The 25,995-nt window shown below is 37.9% G+C and overlaps 1 protein-coding gene across 1 annotated transcript in view; it reads left to right on the top strand.

Annotated features, from left to right (window-relative positions):
• The window catches only part of MYOM1 (myomesin 1), a 172,269-nt gene that overhangs the window by 120,588 nt on the left and 25,686 nt on the right, over nucleotides 1-25,995 (top strand). The window contains 3 exon segments of the mRNA XM_078153487.1: nucleotides 17,317-17,473; nucleotides 18,761-18,867; nucleotides 19,585-19,629. Of these exon segments, the coding sequence (XP_078009613.1) occupies nucleotides 17,317-17,473; nucleotides 18,761-18,867; nucleotides 19,585-19,629 (309 nt within the window).

The raw sequence follows: 25,995 nt of genomic DNA, 5'->3' as shown, positions 1-25,995 counted from the left end.
TTCAGCAGGAGAAATCCGCTGGCTAGCTACACAGTCCCCTTATATGGCATATAGGCTAAGGATGACCCAAGTGACTTCCTCGCTGTAGCAACTCTCCTTTTAATGGGGCAACCACCAGTAGGCTCCTTGGCAAGGTTTGAGTTGCCCCAACTTTGAAATTACCTAACCAAGCCCTTCCTGAGGCCACTTCATTACAAGGAGGAGGTTGCCCTCAAGTTTTTGTTATTGTTCAGTCCTTTCAGTTGTGTCCAACTCTTTGTGTTCCCATTTAGGGTTTTCTTGGCAAAGATAGTGGAGTGGTTTGCCATTTCCTTCTTCAGCTCATTTTACAAATGAGGAAACAGGCAAACAGGGTTATACTTGCCCATGGTCATACAGCTGGATTTGAAATCAGGTCTTCTTGACTCCAGGACCAGCATCCACCCATTGGCAAATGGATGAATCTCTTGTCTCCTCCATATCTCCACTCCACAAGAGTGTTTGTAGCTATGGTTTCACAAAGTATAGAGGGAAGACATCACGGAGCACTAAAGAGGGCAACAGAGTCCTGTTTGGTTACCCCTGACTGAAAGCTTAGAAATGAAAGTTAGGGTACACAGAGAAAAAATTCCTAAACTGGACGGTGCATGGAAAGATATTGAATTTGAAGTCGGAAGGTCTGAGTTCAAATTCAAACCCAGCCATTTAACTCCCTGTGACTTTGGGTAAGTCACGTAAACTCTTTATTCCTGCTTCTTCATCTGTTAAATGAGAGAGTTAGATTAGTTAATCTCTAAGGTCCCTTCCAGCTCTAAATATCTGTGATCCAAAGTCCTTTAACAGTGCTTACTAAAGTGTTAGTTTTTGTCAAGAAACAATTTACTGGAACTCAGGGGTTCTTGGTCTTTTCGTATCATGGTCCTCTTGGGCAACCTGGTGAAGTCCTTTCTTAGAATGTTTTAAAATATTTAACTGATATAATAAAATACAAGTCAACAAGCATCTATTAAGCACTTGCTATATGCTAGACATTACAAAGGATACTAATTATACTGATATAAATATGTATTTTTTTTCTCAACCAAGTTCAAAGATTGCCTAGCAACAGATCCTTGGGGGGAGGGCCATAGACCCCAGATTAAGAACCCTTGCTCTACACAATGGCCCTGGGATTCACAAAAGCAGTTGGAAGGGATCTTTGAGGTCATCCAGTACAACCCTTCGATTTTACAGATAAAGAAACTGAGACACATGGGGTGCAATAACTTTCCCAGGGCCACACAGTTATTGAGTAGCAGAGCCAGGATTTGAACCCAGGTTGTCTAAATCCAGACTTAGCACTCTTTTCATTACACCACACTGACTTCCAAGAGCCACATGGGATAGGCATAAGGAATTGTGAATTGTGTGTTGCAAGATCCATTTATATTCAACTTAATTCAATATGACAGCATTGGTAAAGTGCCTACTATGGATAAATATTGTGTTAGGGAGATAAAACAAACGGTCCCTGCCTGCTAGGAGCTTTCTTCTGGGTAAGAGTTACCGTTGACATGTGGGCAGTGTGCATAGTGGATAAAGAGTCAGACTTGAATTCAGCTCTGTGACTATCACTGAACCTCTCAGGGGGCTCAGGAAAAATTTTCCATGGGAGGTGGCTCCAGAATTGAGCCTGGAAAGAAGTTAAGTAATTGTGAGATGCAAAGGTGAGGAGGGAGTGCTTTAACTCCAAAGATATTTACAAAGCAGGAAGCTTATAGTTAGTATAAAAATTTTCTGTTGTAGAAGCCTAGCCTTCATCTTACTGGGGAAATACAAAGTGATTCCTCACTTATTCTTGTTGTCTGTGTGGCCTTGGTCAGGTGACTTGACTTCTCTGGGCCTCAGTTTCCTCATCTGTAAAATGAAGGGATTAGATTAGATATGAATGGTGATCAAAGTAATCTGGGGATGCCTAAGAGTTCCCCAGACCCTTTCAAGGAGACAATGAGGTCAAAACTGTTTTCATAATAATACTAGGATTTAGATTTTCTAATTTGATAAATAGATATATACATAGATATAAATAAAAGTTCTTTCAGGGCAGCTGGGTGGCACATAGAGCTCCAGACCTGGAATCAGAAAAACTCATCTTCCTGGTTCAAATCTGGCCAAAGACACTTCCTAGCTGTGTGACTCTGAGCAGGTCACTTAACTCTGTTTGCCTCAGTTTCCTCATCTGTAAAATGAGCTGGAGAAGGAAATGGCAAGCCACTACAATATCTTTGCCATGAAAATCCCCTATAGGGTCACAGTTGGAAACAACTGAACAACAACTATAATTTTTAAGAGTATAAATAAGTCCTGAGACCAAAAAGTTTGAGAACTTACATATTAAGCTGCCAAAGAATATTGGCTATATAATCAGAGGACCTGGGATCAAATCCCTTACTTAACCAGTTATGTAATCTTGGACAAGTCATTTCATCTTTCTTGGCCTCAGTTTCCTCAGCTGTAAAATCAAGGGGTCTGGGTTCAATGATCTCTAGCATCCTTGGCCTCTGAGTAGATGGCCTCTGAGTTCCCTTCCATCTCTTTTTTTTCTTATTTGCATCATCTTTTTAAAAATTTGTTTATTTATTTTTAGTTTTCAACATTCACTTCCAGAAGATTTTGAGTTCCAAATTTTCTCCCTCTCTCTCCCCCTAACCCAAGATGGCATGAAATTTGATACAGGCTCTACATATATATTCATATCGAACCTATTTTTACATTAGTCATGTTGTAAAGAAGAATTAGAACCAATGGGAGAAATCCTGAGAAAGAAGAAACAAAAAAAGAAAAAAAGAAAAGAGAGAAAGCAAATAATATGCTTTGATCTGCATTCAGACTCCATAGTTCTTTTTCTGGATGAGGACAGCATTTTCCATCATGAGTACTTTGGAGTTGTCTTGGATCCTTGCATTGCTAAGAAGAGATGAGTCTATCAAAGTTAATCACTGCACATTGTGGCTGTTACTGTGTACAATGTTCTCCTGGTTCTGCTCACTTCTCTTAGCATCAGTTCATTCAAGTCTTTGCAAGTTTTTCTGAAGTCTGCCTGCTCATCATTACTTATAGCTCCATTACATTCATATACCACAATTTGTTCAGCCATTCCCCCTTCCATCTCTTGGGGCATGATCCTGATTCTACAATTTTCATATATAAATTGGTTATTTTATCTTAAGACTATGCCAAAATGAAAGTCAGTGACCTGCCTTAAAGTTCACTTTACAATTTAAAAAGAATTGTCTCTTGGGAACTGTTATTGAGATTTCAGACTGAAAACAAACCTTATCATGTAATAGCAAACCTCAGACACACCTCATATGACACCTACACTGTAATTCTAATTAAGTGGAAAGTTACCTGAACCTGTTGTGGCTGGTAGCACTTTGGATTTTGGTCTAGTCAGGAAATGTGCAAAAGGATTTAACGCAAACATTTCTATGGATACTAATCATTCTAGTAATGGAGATCCCAAATAGCAGGATGAAAAATGTCCTGCTTTAGCAAGAAATGTATTACTTAGAAAAGATTATTCAACAGCTAAGATAAAAATGATTTTGTGCTGCTTCAGAAATGCCCCTTATTATCTGATTTTTTTAAACAGTATTTGTCATTCATTAGCTCACATGATATAGGACAACCCAGAGAGTCTAAGACATGACCCTGAGTTGGACTTGCTGGGTGGGCCAGCTTTGTTTGCTCTATTTTGTGGTGACTTAGCATACCCCAGGCTTTGGGATCCTACTGGCTCCTAATACCACTGGGTATTAGGACATTGTTGGAGCCCAAGAAGAGGGATGGACCACTATGGGAAAAACATGACCAATGATTTAGAGCTAACAAGGAAACTGGAGATCATCGAGCCCAGCCCCTTGATTTTACAGGTGAGGAAACTGAGACCAAGAAAGATGAAATGACATACCTAAGGTTACACAACACAACTGATTAAGTAAAACAGATGGGATTTGATCTCATTATATATCCAGTATTCTTTCTGCAGCTTGATTTGTATCCCTTAGTGATGATGAATCAGTAGTAGTATCTATATCAGAGGACCTGTGGTAGGGAAGCTCAATAAACATCTCTGGTTGTTACAGTGAAACTCAGACATTCCAAGAAACCTTCTGAGGCTGTGCGTCAGATGTTGGTATCAGGTACCAATGAATGATTCAATAAATATTTATTAAGCTCCAACTTTGAGCCAGGCACTGTACTAGCACCAGACTCATGGGTATTCATGAGTTCTGTTTCCAAAGTTTCTGAATGAACTGATCTACTTGTCCTTTTACTAGAAGTAAACCCATGGAGCCCCATAAAGTATTGCATCCCCATCCAGGGAATGCCTTTAGTCCTAGATTGGACATTAAAGATCATGTACATTAGAGAAAAGGGGCCAACCCATTAGATAAACTGTACACATATATGTATGTATGTGTATGTATATATATATATGCATATTGTATAGTATATGTATATATGGAAAAAAAAACAAGTCATTTGATGAGAGAGTACCATAGGATGAATAATACCCATACTGTCAGTGTTCCATGCAGTTCACTGGAGAATAAGCCAGGAGCAAGCAGACAAGAATGTACTCAGCAAAGAGGGACCTATCCTACAGGTTATTTATAAAACCACTTGCTGGGGAGTAGGGTGGCCAAAGCTTTGGTCTCTCCCAGATTGTGAGAGGTGTTCCTCCATATGGACATACCCCACTTTCTGGTGCCTACCCACTGGGTACCATTTCCACAGCATCAGCCACCAAGCTCTGTCCTTTATACACACATACACATATAAACACATATACGGATACATATACACATATGTTCTTTCAGATTTTTTAAAAAATTTTTCATCTGTGTACACATACACACACTTTTGGATAGTTGTTTTCAGATTTTGTTTTTACAGTTAGGATTTCCTTCCCCAAAGTTCTATAGATTTGTCAAAAGTTCCCCTGGAAAAAGGCAAATGCTAATCTAAGGTTTGGGGGAAGCAATAGTCCCATTGATTTACAATTTACAATTCTTTGAATTTAAAGAGAAATTAGAAATAATTCTTTATGAGAATCATAAAGTACAGGTACATGAAAGTTAATTAAGTTTAAGGAGTAGAGACTGGACTTGGGATTTCACTGGTATGAGCAAGAGGATGCTCCTTCTGCCAGTGCTGGTCTGCCATCTTGTCTGCACATTATAGTCTTAGAGCCTTGCCTAGAGAGCTGAGAAGTGAATGCCTTGCTCTCTTTAAGGCTAACTCTTTAGCCACTACACTGGGCTGCCCAGCAATTCAATTTAAACATATACCTTATTCAGAATTTTCTTTATTTTTAAAATTATTTTGGAGGTAAATTTACTTTCTAATTCATTCCTTTGCTACTGAGTTCATAAAAATAAAAGTAGAAAAGCAGTATCAGTGCCTGTTACAAATATTATACAGTTGTCAAGCATGATCTCTTTACATAAAACAGATGGTTTACTTTATGATTAATTTTTTAAAAGCTATATTATTATATTGCCTTTAAAATCAGCATAAAGAAGTAAAAATAAAGTGAGCAACAGGATTACAGAACATGAAACAGAAGCAGAAACTTATTGAAAGCGCTGAATCAGCTGGGGAAACTGTACATTAAAAATGGGTATAACCCATGGACCCCATGCTCTAATTTTTGTTTGTTTGTTTTATGTAGACTAGGTTCATTCTCTGGGACTGCTCTCCAGACCATTCAGTCTCTTTGGTTCATGCTTGAATCTTCTTAAATGTGGGTAAATGGGTCCATCTTTCCCATGCAAGCACTCAATGTAACAATGTGTAATATGTATCAGGCATAGGACAGACAATCTTTATTCCACCCCACAAAAATGCAGATCCACATAAAAAGAGTAACAGAAACCCAGGTCAATACAATTCCTCTATTTCTCTGGTTGAGACCTAATTTCCCCAAGGATCTTAAGGTATTCTAAATTCATTGCATTACCCTATAGTTTGGAGTTTTCTGTAGACGGGAAACAAAGTTTTGAGTTACTTATGTACAGCTCCTAAGACATTCTGGTGAATCCTTCTTTACCTATAGGGGTATCCATACCTAGTGATTTGAATTTTCTGGGAGGAATTATCTTTGGGGTTGTTAGATTGGCAACCCTCAGACATTCTGGAGAGCCCTACTTTAAACCCCAGGAACCCATACATTCTTATGGCATTACATTAAAGGGCTCAGACTCCCTTTGGAAAGGAAACACATTTAGGACTACTAGACGAGTCTCTTCAGTTCCTCTACTGTCCAAATAACTTATGGTAATAGTGTATGGCAAATTCCAGGTCTTTTCCTCACAGTTTATGCTCCCCTGATGTTTCTATAGCCTCAAGGGCCATGTAATGGTTCTTTAAGAGATGGGCACTCAGCACTCCTTTATCTCAGATGATTGAAATAAGGAGCTCTTGAGCATCTTTTGTAAAGCTAGAATTCAGGAACTCTTATCACTTGGCCATGTGGTTCGCCTTTCTACAACTGATTGGACTGAGAGGCTACTCCACTACCTCCCCAAAACTGGTACCTCTCCGGGAATATGGAGTCTGTGAATTCTTCACTCAGATGGTTCCAGCAGAGCATATACATCTCTCGTGTGCTTCACAAGGCAGCCATTATACCCTTACTCTTACTCTCAGGAATATGATAATGCCCAGAAAGGGAAAAGAGACCTGAATCTCTGAGTGGACCCTTTTTTTATAGTCCAGAACAAAGGGACAGCTCCATACACACATACATTCTGTACCAAAGGCATCAGAACCAATCAATTCATCCATGAACATGAAGACCTATTCTCCAGGAGCCTCTAGGAAGCAGCTCCATGCTCTCCATGGGATGCAATCAAAAGCCCCAAACAAAGACTTACTATGCTGCATCTCCTTGGGTTAATAAGAGAACTCCCCTGATCAGCCAATCAGTCAATGATTGATCAGTCAACAAGTGTATGAAAAGGCTCTGAGTATGGGGTCTGAGAGTGGTTTAAGAGGTCATTTTAGGTAGTCAAAAGGAAGATTAGATTTTTCACTTGGATGAGTTATAATGATGGCTCACAAACCAAAACGTGCCTGGTTTGGGACTTGTCCCTTGCCAATTCCCAACCCACTATTCACCTCCTCCACTCCTATTTACATGCTACATTTACATGATAAAGCCAAACAACTTTGGTTGCTGAGTCCACTGCAAATGTATGTTCTCTAATCTCAATTGGGCCATAGGTGCCACAGGACAATCCTTTCACTCTTCCCTAATTTATTCCCTATAGTATTCTCCACAGAGTCTATGCCAAACCTTTTCTTCTCTCCTCAAGGCTTCCCATATGACCTCTCCCCCTACCCTCAAAGCAGAGGACCTGCCTTATGCTTTACTGAGAAAAGAAATACTCTTTATCCTAATGACAGGACAAATTTCTTCTTCTCCCACATTCTACATTTCAATACACTATATCTAATGTATTCTATGTTTCATCGTCTCCCATTCTCTCTTTTGTTATTCTAGTCTGATGAAGAAGTGGCTCTTTTCTTCACTAGGACCAACCCTCTTATTCCTATCCTTGATCCTATCTTTCTTCTTAGGCTAGATTTCGCTTCTCTTCATACCCATCATTTCCTCTTTCTTGATACTCTTCAGTATCTCTCTAGGTATTTATTGTTATGTACTCTGCTCCCTACAAAGATGTCCAGGTCTCTTTTATACTGAAAACCTCCTTACTTTGCTCTTCTAACCCCTCAGACTTTCATCCTACATCTCTCCTCCCTATAATAGCCAAACTCTATCTACATTTCTTGCTTCCCCTTTCTCCTCTCTTTTACTTCTCAGCGCTTTCCGATCTGTCTTCCAAACTCATCACTCAATTGAAACTGCTCTCTCCAAAGTTACCAAGTGATCTCTCTTAATTAGCCAAATTCAGAGGCCTTTTCTCAGTCTTCACTCTTCTTGACTTCTCTGTAGCATTTGACATTACTGATGACTCTCTCCTCTGTTCTCAGGGTTTTTCCAAGACTGCTCTCTAGATCCTCCTTGTACCTGTCTGATCACTCCTGCTTTCCATCTCCTTCACTGGATCATCATCTATGCCTCCGTTTTATCCCTCACTTAATATTTATTATCACAGGGTCATTGAACAGAAGCATTTCTATTGATACATCTTCCAAGGAATCTGAATGATCTTGACATATGATGGGAGACTTGTTGTTGTTCAGTCGTTTCAATCATGTCCAACTCTTGGTGACCCCATTTGGGGTTTTCTTGGCAAAGATACTGGAGTGGTTTGCCATTTCCTTCTCCAGCTCATTTTACAGATAAGGAAACTGCGGCAAACAGGATTAAGTGACTTGCCCAGGGTCACACAACTAGTAAGTGTCTGAGGTCACATTTGAACTCAGATCTTCCCAACTCCAGGTCCAGTGCTCTATCCACTGTGCCACCTAGTTGCCCATGATGCACAACATCTTGTTGTAAAAGTAAGTTTTCGTCTACCAAATCAAATGTTTAAAAAAATCAACAAACAATAACCACAATAGTATCTTATACTCTCTCCCTGTTTCATTTATTTTTGAGACGATAAAGATGTGATCTATTGCTGAATATCATTTGGGAAAGTCTACTTGTTCCCTACTAATAGCCTCATTGAAGTTGCCCTTAAATTATATATAAATGACTCATAAAGATTTTGTATAAATGAGAGAATAGGCATATAGTAGTTGTAGAAATTCTCTTGGTCATCTTTTTTTTTTTTACTATTAAAGAGATCTAAAATTATTTTCATATTTTTGGTATCTTCCCCTTCCTTCAGATATCTTTTGTATCTATCTCTAAATTCCCCCACAACTTGTATCACCTGGCATGGCTCTCCTCTATACTCACTTGGTCTACTCCAGCTGCTTCTCCTGTTTTTATTTTTGTTTTTGTGTCATTTTAATCTCCTCTACAAGCATATTTGAAATTGTGATATTACGGTCCAAGTGTGATGGGTACATCATCCCTAATAAAGAAAGGAATTTTTTTAGGGGCAAGTAGGTGGTGCAGTGGATTAGAGCACTGGCCCTGGAGTCAGGAGGACCTGAGTTCAAATTCGGTCTCAGACCAGACACTTGACACCTACTAGCTGTGTGACCCTGAGCAAGTCACTTAACCCCATTGCCTAGCCAAAACCAAAAAAAAAAAGAATGTTTTTAAAACCAGTTTTAGCCTCCACTGTTTCTCTCTGCTTTATAACTTGAAATTGCTCCTATTCATCCATTATCTTTCTTTGTAAATTTTTACAAATGATTTTTTTTGTTTTGTTTTTTTCTTTTGCAAGGCAATTGGGGTTAAGTGACTTGCCCAGGATCACACAGCTAATGAGTATCATGTGTCTAGACCAGATTTGAACTCAGGTCTTCCTGATTCCAGGGCTGGTGCTCTATCCACTGCACCACCTAGCTGCCCCTATAAATGATTTTGTATCCTATCCCAGGGTTACCTTTGGCAACCATCTCTTTTGTTAAAGTATTTCAGTTGTTTGACACTTCTGGGTTCCTTGAAACTAATTTACATTGGCTAAACTTTGGGATGAAATTATTCTGGTCCACGTCAGTGCTATTTCTGCTGTCCACTTTCCATTTTAAATTTTCAATTATTTGTATCAGAGTTAAGCCATTTTGTTTTTCCCTTATGTCTTTTTCTTCTCATTATTATTATCTCATTATTTACCTTTTGATCTTAGCTCTGATGAGTCTGACTATAAGCATACAACTGTCTAAGGGATAAGACCTATATCAATACAAAGTCTTTTCCTATCAGTTAAAACCAAATCGGTTTTGTTCTTAATGCTGTTGTTTGGTGCTTGTCATGTCCACCACCTAATACTTCTTTTTTCAAAGATAATGTTCTTGATGGCAGCTGGGACATATAATGAATAGAGCACTGGACCTGGTGTTAAGAACACTTGAGTTCAAATTCAGTTTCAGATACTTACTAGCTCTGTGACACTGGGCAAGTCACTTAACTGCTGGTTCGGTTTCCTCATCTGCAAAATGGGAATAATAATAGCACCTACATCCCATACTTCTTGTGAGGATCAAATGAGATGATATTTATAAAGCTTTTTGCAAACCATAAAACAATATATAAATGCCTTCAATGATGATGATGTTGAGGATGCTTCTGTGTAATCTACAAGCCTTCGGCCTCTCTCATTCCTTCTTCTTTGAGCTACACTTTCCCATACTCCTCTCTATTCTTACCTTTTCCTACCTTTGCACTAATGTCACCAAGAATCAGTTTATGCCGTTTTGATCTGTAGCATCTTATCAAGTTCTTTGTAGAATTTCTCCACCACTTCATCTTCAGCAACTAATCCTGGTATATAAACTACAATTTTTTAAAAATTGCCAATACTTAATACTTTAGCATACTATGGTAAAATACACCATAAAGTAGCTTCTTGTCACTTCTGTACATACAATCCAACATACTCTGCCAACCTGTTGCTTTGCCTTTCCAGGTTGAAGTAAAAATATCTGATTACCACTCAAGTTCTATTCTGATACTGCATCACATTATTGGTGTCACCATGTATTCTCAAAAGCTACCAGGGAGTCAGTGAACAAGTGTTAATTAAAGCTTTTACTACGTGAAAGGCACCATACCAAGAATTAGGAATATAAAGAAAGGCAAAGTCACAGTCTATGTCCTCAAGGAGTTCCGGTTTTAATGGGGAGACAACATGTAAATAACTACGTACATAGAAGATGTATACAGAGTAACCGTAAGATTTACTGCATGTAGGTGGTACAGTGGGTAGAGCTCCAGGCCTGCAGCCAAGAAGATTCATCTTCCTGAGTTCAAATATGGTCCCAGACACTTACTAGCTGTGTGACCCTGGGCAAAATTGCTTAACCCTGTTTGCCTCAGTTTCTCATCTGTAATGAGCTGGAGAGGGAAATGACAAACCACTCCAGTATCTTTGCCAAGAAAACCCCAAATGGGGTCAGAACTGAACAACAACATAAGCCAAGATAATCTCAGATGGAAAGCTTTAAAATCTAAGGAGGACTGGGAAAAACCTCTTATTCATTCATTTATTTGTTTGTTTATTTGTTTCTTTATTCATTCATTCATTTGTTTGTTCATTTATTTATTTATGTATTTATTTACTTATTTATTTATTTACTTATCTATTTTTAGTTTTCAACAATCACTTCCGTATGCTTTTGAGTTTTACATTTTTCTCCCCCTCCCTCCCCAAGATGGTGTGCGATCTGATATAGGCTCTACATATACATTCCTATTAAACATATTTTCACATTAGTCATGTTGTAAGGAAGAATTAGAACCAATAGAAGGAACTACAAGAAAGAAAAAAACAAAACAATACAGAAGAAAAAAAGAGCAAATAGTGTGCTTCCATCTGCATTCAAACTCCATAGTTCTTTCTCTGGATGTGGATAGCATTTTCCATCATGAGACTTTTGGAGATGTCTTAGATCCTCGAATTGCTGAGAAGGTCTAAGTCTGTCAAAGTTAGTCATTGCACAACATGGCTGTTACTGTGTACAATGTTCTCCTGCTCACTTCACTCAGTATCAGACCATACAAGTCTTTCCAGGTTTTTCTGTAGTCTGCCTGCTCATCATTTCTTATAGCACAATAGTATTCCATTACTTTCCTATACTACAACTTGTTCAACCATTCCCCAATTAATGGGCATCCCCTCAATTTTCATTTCTTTGCCACCACAGAAAGAACTGCTGTAAATATTTTTGTACATATCGATCCTTTTCCCATTTGTATGATCTCTTTAAGATTCAGCTCTAGAAGTGCTATTGCTGGGTCAAAGAAGTATGTACATTTTTATATATGAGCATAGTTCCAAATTGCTCTCCCGAATGGTTAGATCATTTCACAGCTCCATCAACAAATCATCTGTGTTCCAATTTTCCCACACCTTTTCCAGCATTTATCATTTGGGAAAAACCTCTCGAAGAAGATGGGTTTTTGGTTGAGTATGGAAGGATGTCAGAGAAGCCTGACAAGGAGGTAGAGGTGAGGAGGGAAGGCATTCCAGGCATGGGAGAAATGCAGTGAAAAGGCAAGAGATGGAGGGTACTGTGTAAGGAAGAGTAAGGAGGCCAGCATTACTGGATTTTACAGTATGAGGAGGAGAATGATATATAAAAGATCCAGAAAGCTACCACTAGAGTCCAAACTCCCATAGTTTCTACCAGGCTGGAAAAGACTTTGAATGCAATATACTGTGTGTTTGTTTTCCTAGGATCTTCCATGCTAAATGTGGAGAGGCTTATTAGATTAGTCACATGGAATGGCCAAAGCTCAGCTTAAGGGGCACTATCTAATGAGGGATTTCTTCTTTAGCCTATGGTAAAGATTTTAAACACTGATCAGACATCCCTCATGAGTAAATTGGCTATTCTCTCAGTTCTTGGATTATTTTTTAGTAGAGCCAGACTTCTTGATTCCATTTTGCTTGAACTTCATCTCTGAAATGATGACTTTTTCTTCAGAGTTTAGTAGAATATTCCACTTTCGTTGATCTATCCTCTCTGTTGCTTTCCCAGTTACCTTCACAAAGCATTTAGTCAAACTATTTCTTCCTTTCTAAAGGACAGTGTAATACATTGGTTAGAGTCACATTTGAAAAATAAAATATTCCCTGGCTTATTTGTCACTATTAAGACAAGAATTGCTGTAAAATATTCTAATGAGCTATGTCACTCTCCAAACTACCTGTAATAATAAACAGAAACTCAAGAAGGGAGCAGCAGGATACAAGCATGAATATGAAGAACTCTGTAGTGTTAGGCTTCAGTGCTGGAGCCCACAGAACAGAGAGTTTATATGTTGAAACCTATCATATTCAACATTTGAAACTCTTTAACCAAAACCTGAACTTGGGTTGATTTTGAGACATTGCTAGTATTCAGCCATTGCAACTCAAAAGTGCTGTGATGGCTACATAACCCAAGAAACAAGCTTATCCTCTTTTTAAGTACTAGTCCCTCAGGACGCAGCACATACCATGACTCATAACGTCCCTGAAGTAGATGCTTCCCATTCCACTCAACTTGAAGTATTCAGTAATGAGCTTGATTGGAGGATTGTACACTGGAGTTTCAAATTCTTTACAAGTCTCCCCTAAAATATGTAGAATTGTTTGCTTGCATTTATCCATGTCTGATTAAAGTTTAGCACATTTTTGGCCAGAACAATTTTTCAAAAGTTAAAAGTTGTTATTGCATTTGCTTCCTTTTCAAAATGACAGTGTAGCTTTTCCTTTTCTTGGTGGAGAGATGGAGGACTATGAGTGCGAAAGGTTGCATACACTATCAGACATATTTGCTATGAAAATAAATTTTGTTTAACTTTCTAAGAGGCTTTTTAATACTGGCTATGTTTTTTATATAATTATTAATTCTCTATATGTTCTTGAGGAAGACATCCTGTGTTACGATAAAGAGGCACATGATAATTGGGACTTACAATAAGAACCCAGTTTTTTTTTTAACTTTGTATTTTCCTACACAGTTCTCAAAGTTTTTTTTTTAATACAGTAAAATCTCAGCTATCTTCATATTTCAAAAAAACAAGTTAATCTACCATCCAAGAAGCATTTACTAGAGGGCTATTATGTGCCAGGCACTGTGCTAGGCACTAGGGATACAAAAACAAAAGTGAAGCAGCCTTCCAGGAACTTATATTCTATTAGGAAAAAAAAACATGCCCTGTACAAATGTACACAAAACATAAAGAAAATAAACATAAAGAAATTTCAAGAAAGAGCATGTGGTGCGGGGGGGGGGGAAGAAAGGGGGAGTTGAGGAGGTATCCAGAAAGTCTGAATAGCTATGTATTCTACAGAGATGAGAATTTATCTGTTCTCTTAAAGCACCCAAAGTTGTTTTTTTTTACTTTGACCATTGTGAATGTAAGTTAGCATCTTTAAAATGTATTATACTTTTCTGCCTTCTTAAACAGAGTACAAAACATGATTTAACTTTTTCTTATGACTCAATAGCATCATTATGGGCACCAATTATTGTTCTGTGCTGTGAGACCAGTTGAGGTTGTAGGGCTCCTTGTATCTGTATCAAATTGCCATAGATAGCTGTACTTTTGAGTTATTTTGATTTGTAGTGGGTTGTTTTTCCTGTTTCCTCCCTTGTCAGTTGTCATTTTATTGCTGCTATAAGGTATACTTACCTAAGGCAGGCCCTTTTCTAATTGTCTGTTTCTGGGTTTTAGTGGGCTTGGAAATCCAATGACTAAACCTTCCAGAATTGTGTCTAAATCAAGAATAACATGCCTCTGGGTGAGGTCCTAGGAGCACGAATGTGTTATCTTGAGCGTTCAATGGCCATTTTTCTTACTTCCTATTTCTTGACTGTGTTCTAGGTAGATGATATTGCCAAATAGCTCAGTTCCAGATAGATCAGGTAAAGAATAAACACACAATTAGTCAATAGGGAGGAAAGTAAATTAGAATGTTTTGATCCCTTTGGTTGTGGTTCTCCCTTAGTTGTTGAATAAGCAGGCACTTCTCAGATAGAGCTCTGACCTTGGAGTCAGGAGGACCTGAGTTCAAATGCGCCCTCAGACACTTGACACTTCCTAGAAAGTCATTTAACCCCATTGCCTTACCAAAAAGAAAAAAAAAAGCTGCTGAACCTTAAACAGTATTTCTTTTAAAACTTTAAATCAAACCCCTAGGGTAACAAGCAGGATACATCCAACTGATTTAGTTCCTTCTTATATAGGCTTACACAACATATTGGCTAAGCAAATAAGCGATTAGGATGTACAGGCTGTCACTGCTTCCAGCTGAAGTATATACAAATAGCTAATTAAGGATTTAGTCTGGCTTTTGACATTGTTGTTTCCATCATCTCACAGCACAGAGTACAGTGGAATGAAAGTGTACGTTCGCTCTGTGACTTAACCATGCTAAGTGTGTCTGGTAACACTTCCTGGACCACAGTGTGCCAAAGAGTGAGCTATTTTAAAATCTTTAAGCTCTAGTTGCAGGTTCCAATGTTTACTGATGAGGGTTAGTGTGAGCTATGAAGAACAAAATGAAGGCTGGCCTCACTGGTTGGAGCTATTTTTAAAAATTCTATGTGGAACAAATGTATAATGGAGTAAACTAAGTCACCACCTTGATTATTCTTCACTTTAGTTTGCAAAAATAATTATTAAAAAAAGAAGAAAAAGAAGATTGTACCCCTCCTCTCTCCATCCCATCTCACTGCTGCAGGCTTTCTCTAAGCTTTAGCAGGTGTCAAAAACCATTGTTTGTAGGTTTCTGGTGCTTACTCAACAGCAGCCTCAGGAAGGACATTCCTGAATAAGACCCCTGTTTTGCTTTCACTCCCCAGGAATGATGAACCTCATATTAATGTCCTCCTGCCGTTTCCCTGGGTACCCTTTTTCAATTTGCTTTCTGTTAATGGCTTTTATTGTACAGTCGAGCAAAATGCTTGCCTGTTATAAAACACTCTAAAGGAAAAATTTTCAACCCCTTGGAAAATATGAGGTGTAGGAAAGTTTCCAATGCTTTCAATAGAATTGCACCTTTCTAGGATTAAATCATTTGACTTAAATTTATTCTTGGGTATATGTTTTTCAAATAGCCTTATTCTAGCTGTTGAATCAGTGTCCTAGTGTGGATAACTTTTTCACTTCCCCCCAAAATGTGGACGCAGATCTACAAACATCGCACATATATCTCCTTGAAATGTTGTGTTCATTCTAGAGGCAAATGAATTTGATTGTATTAAAAAAAAAACCTAATTCCAAACACGAACTAATTTTATTCCTTTCACCCCAAACCTCTGATTAAAATTTTTAAAATATTTTAATTGCATTTAGATAATTTAAAAATCAAATTTCAGGCTATAACTATTTACAAACTAATAAATAGCATAGTTGAACCTATAGAGCTTGAAGTCTCCCAAAATCTGGGTTCTTCATTCCTCTGAACTATTCCTATAGTAAATTCAGAATTGGAAGCTAAGCTTTTTTCCAAATGGTTTATTTAAGTCTGAGCCATCAGCGGAACAGGTTTGTCTATATTTTATGATCTTGAATTGTTTAAGGTGTTACAGATAAAAATACAGCTCCCTCCCAAAACTGTAACTAAGAGTTGGTGTGACCAGTGGTTTGTCTCAGGACCTTGAAATTTGGAGGATGGTTATGGCACTTGTCCTTCTTCACCAGCTACAAATAACTGAGTTTAGGAACTAGTTAAGAAGAAGAAGAAACTAGCTAAAGAAGATAATCAGTTAAAATAGGAAGCACACAGACAGCTCACTCCCTCCTCCTCGGCATGGCTTCACCCTTCTTTTTCTCTATAGCCTTAGGCCCATATTCTCTCTCTCAACCTCAGCTGAATTTTTCTTAAAAATTTTATTTGAGTGGACTTTCCCTGCTCCTTGCCCAAATGTGCATTTTATGGTCCTCACTCTTGGAGCCCGAACAGCTCGTTATGACTCTCCTCTTTCCACCCCTGCTACTCACCTCTAGTTTTTTCCTGTTTTTTTTTTATTTCCTAGTTAGTTCCCTTATTTATATTTCTTTTCTTTCTTTCCTTTTCTTCCTTCCTTTCTTCTTCCTTTCCTTCCTTCTTTCATTTTTCTTTGCTCCCTCTTTCATTCTTTCCATCTTTCTCTTTCCTTCCTTTTTTCCTTTCTTTTTTCTTCCTTCTTTCCTTGCTTCTTTCTTTCCTTCCTTTCTTCTTTCCTTCTTTCTTTCCTCCTTTTCTTCCATCTTTTCTTTTTCTTTCTTTCCTTCTTCCTTCTTTTTTCTTTTCTCCTTTCTTTCCATCTTTCCTTTTTCTTTCCATCTTTCCTTCTTTCTCCCTTCTTCCTTCTTTCCTTCCTTTCTTCTTTCTTTCTTTCTTTCATTAGAGCACAAAGCTAATGAGACTGAGGTTACAGATCTGGTCCCTTTGTAGACCAGCTCTGTTTTGTTTCATGGCCAGAAGTAAATCTATGACGTTGATCACAAAGAGGCCTGAATGTAAGATTATAGATAGTCCACCATCCCCACTATTGGAAGTGTCATCTCAGAGTACAAACACACGTTTATTTAAAATGCATTTACTTAAATTTAATTTGGTGGGATGGTAGCAGAAGAGCCAATCAGCAGGAAATAGAAGTTGGGGCTCTTTTATTACATATGATCAAAGAGTCTGAGGCATCCCCAACCCAAATTCACAATAAAAGGCACTCATTTGATTGATTCTACTAGAAAGTATCAGTATTCCCCCTTTTTTTATCTTACAGGAACCAAAGAGATTGTCATCAATGTTGATGATGATGGAGTCATTTCTCTGAACTTCGAATGTGATCAGATGTCCAAACACTCTAAATTCATCTGGTCAAAGGATTACGTACCAGTTGAAGACTCTTCTCGAATAGAAGTTGATACCAAAGGCAATAAGTAAGAAATGTTTCATGAGCAGCAGTAGTTTCCTCTTTACTTTCTATTGGGATGACTTTGGCAGGAGGGTTGAAACTTATATGAGACAATACACTTTTCACAGAATTGTCAAAGCTCATACTTCAGTATTTCAAGGATTTTATCATTTCAATGCCCTAGGTACAATCATCACCAATTCAGACTACTATAGACTACAGTTTAGTAGACTCTATCAGAGTTGCTATGGCTGAAAAAATTCATCATCTCTTGGCCATTTTCTGGTCATGAGCCTTTCAAAACATAAGAAACTCAAAGAGTTTCAAAACATAAGAGCTCAAAGCCAAAATAAATGCTGAAAGATGCTGATGACAAAAATAGCTCGCTTTTGTGTTGCAAAGTATTTCCATATACATTTTTTTTTCATTAGTGATAGCAGAAGAATTTTGACTGGTGTTGAAAGAACAGTGGCCTTGGGAGTCTAATCCCGACTGCCACTTAATAACTGTGGTACTATGTATAAGTCACTTAATTTCTTTGAAACTTCATTATCTTATCTGTAAAATGAGGGTAATAATACTGCACAAGATTATTGCGAAGAAGGTACCTTGTCAACTGTAAAATGCTATATAAATGGCAGCTATTATTAAATAAGAGGTTCTAAGGACTCCCATTAATGCCAAGGATGTTGAGTATAAAAAAGTTCGGTGCAGATAAATATTTCAGGAGACAGAAAGGGACTATTTTCCCCATCCTCTATCAGGGAGAGCATAATATAGTAGAATAATTGGTCTTGAATCTCCCAATAACTCTTTATGTGACCTTGAGCGAGTCATAAACTCTCTGGGCCTCAATTCTTAATCTTTAAAATGAGTGGATTGAATAAGATAGTCACCAAGATCCTTTCCATGTCTAAAATTCTATGATCTCCCATTTTGCTTTTTATATTTTGCCTACCTTTTGACATTCTTTGAGGCCATGAATATTATATAATTAGATTTTTAAAATAATAAAACTAAATCCAAGTTTTAAAATATGTATCCCATGGCCTTTTGTTGGGAGATGCCAAAATGATACACTCTGGTCAGCAATATATTTTTCAATCATAAAATCTAAAAGTACTTGAAAAAAGCCCAATATATCTTCCAAAAAAAGTTAATTTGACTATAAATGTTTTTCCCCAAGTGTGTGTACATTCCCAATGACATTTTACATTTATGGCTTTTTTAAAAATTAGAAAATATAATGTACTTAATTTTTCAAGATCTGCTTTTATGACTTCCTTTCCCATTCAAATATTTTATTTTCAAGGACTAAAGCTACTTTTAAAGACCTTGGAATAGATGACTTGGGAATTTACTCCTGTGATGTCACAGACACTGACGGAATTGCTGCAAGCTATTTAATAGACGAAGAGGGTAAGTTTAAGTCAGTCCACTGATGTCTGGAAAAATGAGACAGTGAAAAGAGTGCTGGATTTGAAGTTCAAGAAATTTTACCATTTACTACCCATGTGTGACCTTGGCAAGTTATGTAAGCTCTATGAGTCTTATTGCAAATTGACAGGGTTGGATTCAGGGGCATGATGGAAACTGTTCCTACTGGCGTAAGAAAACTGATTATTAAATTTTCGGTATGATCCTTTGTACCTCAGAAATTGGCAGACACTACAGAACTTGAGTTATTGTTTTGTTGATTGTCTTGACTTAAGAAAGTGATGGATAAATGTTAGTAATGAAGATTGAGCTTAAAAGTGTGTTGTGAGTATAATTTTTTTTCATAGAGCTGGTTGTTAAACATTTACCAGCATACCCCTGGATTAAATGATCCCTAATGTCTGTTCCAGTTCTAGATCCTATGGTTTCTAATAATTATTTGCCATTTTTATATTATGTGAAAGACCAGATTAGACATTTCATGTAGACAAAAGAATGCTGGAAGGAAAATCAGTACACTTGGGCCTAAGCAATATCTGCTGTTTTGTGTGTGACTGGACAAGCAACTTTTCTGAAACCTAAATTCTATCATTTGTAAAATGAATATAGTAGAATTTGCTCTATGATAATGTATGTGAAACACCTTTTAACTCATATTGTTATTAAATACTAACAGTTCTTTTTTCTTTCTTTTCCCAGAGATGAAACGTTTACTCGCCCTCAGCCAAGAACACAAATTCCCAAGTGAGTATCAGAAAAATGGTCACCACACTGTGTGGTGAGCTAGTAACATTGATGACACTGATAGAAATGGATAATTTAGGAACCATGATGGAACACACATTCTGGCAGTAACCTGTGTCTTTCTAGTAGCACTTCCTAGTAAATTACAAAATCAGATGAAGCTATCATTTTTTTATATGATACTATCATAATTAGTTCTCCAAATGTACTGAGGATGTTGATGTAGTAAAAGTTTCCTTTAGTCTACATAGTACCCAAGTGGCTCTTTTTGATGGAACTGTAAGATCTAGATTATGGAATGAATTTTTTTATCTCAGTATTTTGATGTCCTGTCTCTGATACTTTCTTGAGATATATTCATTCTTATGTTTCCATGGAGAGGCAGCATGAGGTCATGGTGAAAGGGCTGGCCTTGAAGTCTGCAATCAGTAGGTCTGTAAGCATTTATTCAATACCTACTGTGTGCCAAGCAGGTAGGTTGCCCAGTGGATAGATCACCAGGCCTGAACTCAGGTAGATCCTAGGTTCAAATTTAACTCAACTACTTACTAGTCTATGATCCTGGACAAATCATTTAACTGCTTTCTGCCTCAGTTTCCTCAACTCTAAAATGAGGATAATAATAGCATCAACGTCCCAGGGTTTTTGTGAGGATCAAGTAAGATAGTAATTATAAAGCACTTAGCACAGTGTCTGGCACATATCTTTATTAAGCACCTAATAAAGGCTTGTTCCCCTGTATACAAAGTAAATAAATTTAAGAAAGACCTGCCTTCAAGTCCACCTGAAACACAAACTAGCTATGTGAAGATGATCATTTTCTTATACCCTAAGTGCCCCAGGTAATTCTTCAAACTATAGCTTACAGATAGAACTGCTAAGTTTCATCAGAGGAGAAAGTTTCCATGCTGGGATTTCCCCATGCTGATGAAATCACAGGCCAGAGCCAAAACAACAAATTGAATTCTTTTTGAGTAGTCTGACCGTGGTACTAAATTCAAACCCAGGGAAAGAGTTTTATCACTTCAGATGCTCAAACTAGTCTTTGCTAGCTTACTGATAAGGAAAGTTGATTAAGGTGAACTGGTCAAGGAAAGGGGCAGAGATTCAGTTGGTTCATCTGCTAGATAACCTAGCCCCTTTAGGGCTTTCTAGCACTCTCCTCTAGTAACCCTCTTACATGAAAGATGAGATGCCCCAGCTAAGTGCTAGGAGTGTGTAAGCCTGTGAGGAGACTCTGAAGTTACATTGACCTGAAAGCATCTTTTGCCATTAACATTCATTAGCTAAGACAGTAAAAACCTGCGGAAAGGTCCCCCCCCCCCCCCCCGCACAGCCTGTGTTTAAAGCACTAAAATAGGAACTAATGCAATATTGTTATAAAGATGTGATCCTTGCATAACTCAGAGGTTTCTTTAAATTCCATATGTTAAAATCATAGCTGCCCGTTTTAAAGGCCAGCTCTCTGCCTAGTCTTAAAGAACTCCAATTTGTCTGCTTCGTTAATGTCAGTGAGATGACTATATAGTGAGAAAATATGAGCAAGACTTAGGAAATTCTGATTCTCCTCCCATGAACCACTGGAAAAATAATTTCTTATCTGTTTTTTCATAGGTAAAATTTGAAAGAAAAAAAGTAGTGTTTTAGAGTTGCCTTTTGTTTGCAAATGAAGTTCAAAGTATTGGGTCAGACTATTTACTGGGCCTCTGCCACTGACTCCTTGTGTGACCTTGGGTTAAGTCAAGTAAACAAGCATTTATTAAGTACCTCTTATGTTCGGGATACAAAAAAAAGGCAAAAGACAGTTCCCATTTTTGAGGAGCTCACAGTCTAATGGGGGAGAAAGCATTCAAAGAAACTGGGTATTGAAAAGCTATCTACAGGATACAATGGAGATAATCAACAGAGGAAAAGCGCTATGAACAAGGGTGGATCAAGCAACTCGTCTGACCTCTCTTCATCGGAGTGTCCTTGTCTACAAAGCAGGATTTATAATAATTGGTCATACATACCTTATAAAGACCTGACAGGAATTAGCACACTATTGTTTGTTAGTTTAAAAAAAATACTGAGTAAATTTAAGAAAAGGAATCCAAATCTTCCCCTTGTTAGGGAGAGAAAAGCTGTCAGAAAGCCCTATAGCTATTACCAGCCCATTCTTTCATTCCCAGGAGTCTGCAGCCTTGTCGGAAGGCTGAAAATGCATGGAGATGGTTAATTTGTACTTTGGTTTCCATCTCACACTAAATCAAGTGAGGATGAGCCATCCTAATAGACCTTAAATTTGTTAATAATGAAGTAGAACCCTAGAAATAGCGATAGTGAACTTTCAATTATTTGTAGAAACAGAGGGGGCAGCAACCAGTCAACCAAATGATCAGTCAATAAACACTGATTGAGTTCCTGAATAGTGATGTCATTTACATTTGACTATTACAATGGAAAAGAAAAAAAAACAAAACAAAAACGAAGGCATAGCAAATAGAGAGTCAGTCCTGAGTCAGGGATCTGTAAATACATCTGATGAACTTGGTAGCACAACTACAATTATTGGTACTAAAAATAGAATTGATCAAGGAATAAGTCATTTTGAGGTCTCAAGGTTTTGGTTTTTGTTTTTATTTTTTGTGGAGGAATGGATAAGAGGCCTATGATTCTAAGAAAATAGGCAGTGAGCTCAAGTGACTTTTTACTTTTTATATGTTGTTTTGGGTAGGCAAAGAAATGAACTTGAAAACTGTATAGGTCAGGGGACTAAATATCATGATTTTTAATCTTTAAGTCTAGGGAGAGTTAATGCATCTCTCTAAGAATATAAGCTGCAAGGGATGCATCCATTTGCAATAGTAAATGAAGTGCCCTCATCTGTAGCTCCCTATAAGAATGAAATCACAGGTCTGGCCCTCCAAAAATCTGTGGAGGACAAACCCCAATTCCTCAATCCAAAGGAAACTATTTGATAACCCTTTTTAAAGTAACCTCTGTTACATAAAAGCTTGAAAGCTTTTTTTTTAGTTTCTAATATTAGGATAACAGTCTTTCTTTAATAATCTTAGAGCATGGAAATTAGGTTAATACATTTGTATTTCAAGAGACCTGATGGTAGTGAATAAGTGACACACCTGGTTTGTATCTGCTTCCTCTTGCAAATGCTGACTTGTGGTAACTAAATTATTTTGAAAGATTTGGTTATTGGCTGTGTGACCCTGGGCAAGTCACTGCACCCCACTGCCTGGCAAAAAAAAAAAAAGAAAGACTTGGTTAGTTGTTAAATGGCAGATAGATGGCACAGTGGATAGATGCTGAGTCTGGAATCAGGAAGGTCTAAGTTTGAGTATTGCCTCAGACACTTATTAGCTTTTTGACCCTGGACAAGTTACTAGACTACTATTTGCCTCACTTTCCTCATCTGTAAAGTGAGGATAATAATAGCATCTACCTCCCAGGGTTGATGTGAGAATCAAATGAAATAATATTTGTAAAACACTCTGTAAACCTTAAAGCATTATCTAAATGCTAGATGTTGTTTTCATTTCTCCTGGAGTTTAATGAAGCCTAGCATTCCATTACACTAAGATAAGAAATTATTCAATAAATTCTTCAGTCTAAAAATTTTTAAATCAATTCAGAAGTCTCTAAACCAATCCTTGGGGAATGTAGATGTGTAGAAAAGCCTAGGAAAATATGTTATTTTCAGTTTAGGCTTGTGCTTCCTCCTTAAGCTGAGAACACTGAAGTGAAAGTAAAAGCAGTGTCATTTACAAGAATTCTGGAGCCCAGAAAGTGGAACTGGTGGTCAGTGCCTAACTATAGAGCAGTTGTAGACACTGATGCCCTCTCATTGGCCAGTCGCCAAACAGATGTGGTGGTGGACCAAATTAGAATCTGCCTGAGTTGCTAGAAAAAGTAGGGCTGAGAGCAAGCTGGAAAAAACAAACCTGTAAGGATAAAATTAGACAAATTGTAACCCCAGTGGAAAAGATGCTGGATTTAGAATCAGAGTTCAAATCTGGACTCCACCACTTGCAGACTGGGTAATCTTGGGCAAATCAGTTCACCTATCTGGACTTCAGGTGATTCATCTGTAAAATGAAGGGATTGAACTAGGTGACATTTGACAGCTATAAATCTACAACCCAATGATCCTATGAATCCATGCTTGTTGTTCAGTATTTTCAGTTGTGTATAACTCTTCATGGCTCCATTCAGAGTTTCCTTGGCAAAGATACTGGAATGGTTTGCCATTTCCTTCTCTAGCTTATTTTACAGATGAGGAAACTGAGGCAAACAGGGTTAAGTGATTTGTCCAGGATCACACAGCCAATAAATATCTGAAGCCTGATTAGAACTCAGGAAGATGAGTCTTCCTGACTCCAGACCCAGCACTCTATCCACTGTGCCACCTAGCTGCCCACCCAATAGCTGCTAGATGATAGTGTTTCCCATCAACCTCTACTGTCCTAGTAATGATAGAACTCGGGTATCTGGAAAAGAGAAATTGTGTATACTTCCTAGAGTGAGCATTATGACTTATGGAGCCTTACTTCTCTGGAGTCTCTGCAATTCTACAAAGTGGTCTTCCTGACCACTAACTCCACCACCGCCACATATACACCTCTTCCTCCCTTCCTCCCCTTCTCCCACAATCACGCATTTGTCTTATACCATAAGCTACCAAAGGAACAGAGAGAATCTGTCAGTGACACAGCAAGGAGACCTCACCCTACAATCACAGCTCCTGAAGTTATCTTTCCTCCAGCTGGGATCACTTTAACTTTCACTCTGAAACTGAAGCGGTCAACCAGCCCAGTTGCAAATCAAAGATGATATGTGTAGATTTTTGGATTTTTAGTTCAATATAAACCCTTGATTTTACTGATGTCAGGAACTCCCACTGTAGAGATTCTCTCCACTAGAGCAGTTGAACAATTCTTCTGTAAAGTACATAGATACAGCTCAAGAAAAAAATTGTTTCCTTATATAAACAAAAGATCATGGAGAAAAAGTCTATGTGCCACTACAATTTAGCTTGTTAATGGAAATTGAGGCTGTCACAGCATTTATTAAGTGTTTAGTATGTGCCAGGCCCTGTCCTAAGCACTGGAAATACAAATACAAGCAAGAAGAAAAATATTCCCTGCCCTCCAGGACCTTACATTCTAATTAGGGAAGATGACATGTGTGTGTGTGTGTGTGTGTGTGTGTGTGTGTGTGTGTGTAGTAATAAGGAATATCTGGATAGGTGCCTGGTGGCAAAATACTTAGAGTCAGAAGCTCTGCTGGGAGAGGAATGAAAGTCTGGACCACTCTCCAAAATGAAAGTCCAAAAAGTAATTCACTAACATGAGAAGGGGGCTGTCAGGGTGAAAGGATACTGCAGGGTGTGAAGGCCCCAGGCTGTCAGGGATGTTCCAGGTTGAAAAAGCAGCTGGGTAATAGCGACAAAAGGGGCAGCTAGGGGGTGCAGTGGATAGAGTGCAGGACCTAGAGTCTGGAAGACTCATCTTCATGAGTTCAAATCTGGCCTCAGACACTTAATAGCTGTGTGACTCTGGGTAAGTCACTTAATCTGTTTACCTCAGTTTCCTCATCTTTAAAATGAGCTAGAGAAGGAAATGGCAAACCACTCCAGTACCTTTGCCAAGAAAACCCCAAATGGGGTCAGGAAGAGTAGGACATGACTGTAGACAACTGAACAACAAAAACAAAATGGTGGCAAAATCGTTAGAATCAGAAGCACAGCTGGGAGCAGAATTTACCTTCTTTCAAAGAATCATGAAATAACAGTATTTTCCTAGCATAGCCTTAAGCAAAGACAATAATAGAGAACTGTATAATTTTAAACTCAGAGGATCACAAATTTAGATCAGGAAAGGAGAGCAACTATTTCAACCCCAAAATTTTGGAGATGAGAAAAGAATTTATAATATTTTATCCTTTTGAAATTACATGTAAAGATAGTTTTCAGCATGTGCTTTTATAAGATTTTGAGTTCCAAACTTTTTTTCCCTTCCCTTCTTGCTTTCCCCACTCCCCAAGACGTCAAGCAATCTGATATAGGTTATACATATACAATCATATTAAACGTAATTCCACATTAGTCATGGTGTGAAAGAAGAATCAGAACAAAAGTCAAAAACCAAGAGAAAGAAAAAACAAACAAAAGAAGGGTAAAAATGGTATGCTTCGATCTGCATTCAGACTGGAGATAAGAAAGTTTAAGCCCAGTAAAGTCAAAGGACTTGCTCAAGATCACATAGTTACTTAGTGGCAGAACTGAAACTAGAACCTAAGTTTTCTACCCCCCCGGCTTGGTTTTTTAATTTTTTTTTTTTTTTGGCACAAGCTGCTGCTTCAGATTTTATG

Source organism: Phascolarctos cinereus, unplaced genomic scaffold (genome assembly GCF_003287225.1).
Source record: "Phascolarctos cinereus isolate Bilbo 61053 unplaced genomic scaffold, phaCin_HiC Scaffold_4;HRSCAF=312, whole genome shotgun sequence".
Classification (NCBI taxonomy): domain Eukaryota; kingdom Metazoa; phylum Chordata; class Mammalia; order Diprotodontia; family Phascolarctidae; genus Phascolarctos; species Phascolarctos cinereus.
Note: the sequence above shows the minus strand (reverse complement) of the source record. Positions and strands in the feature narration are given on the sequence as shown.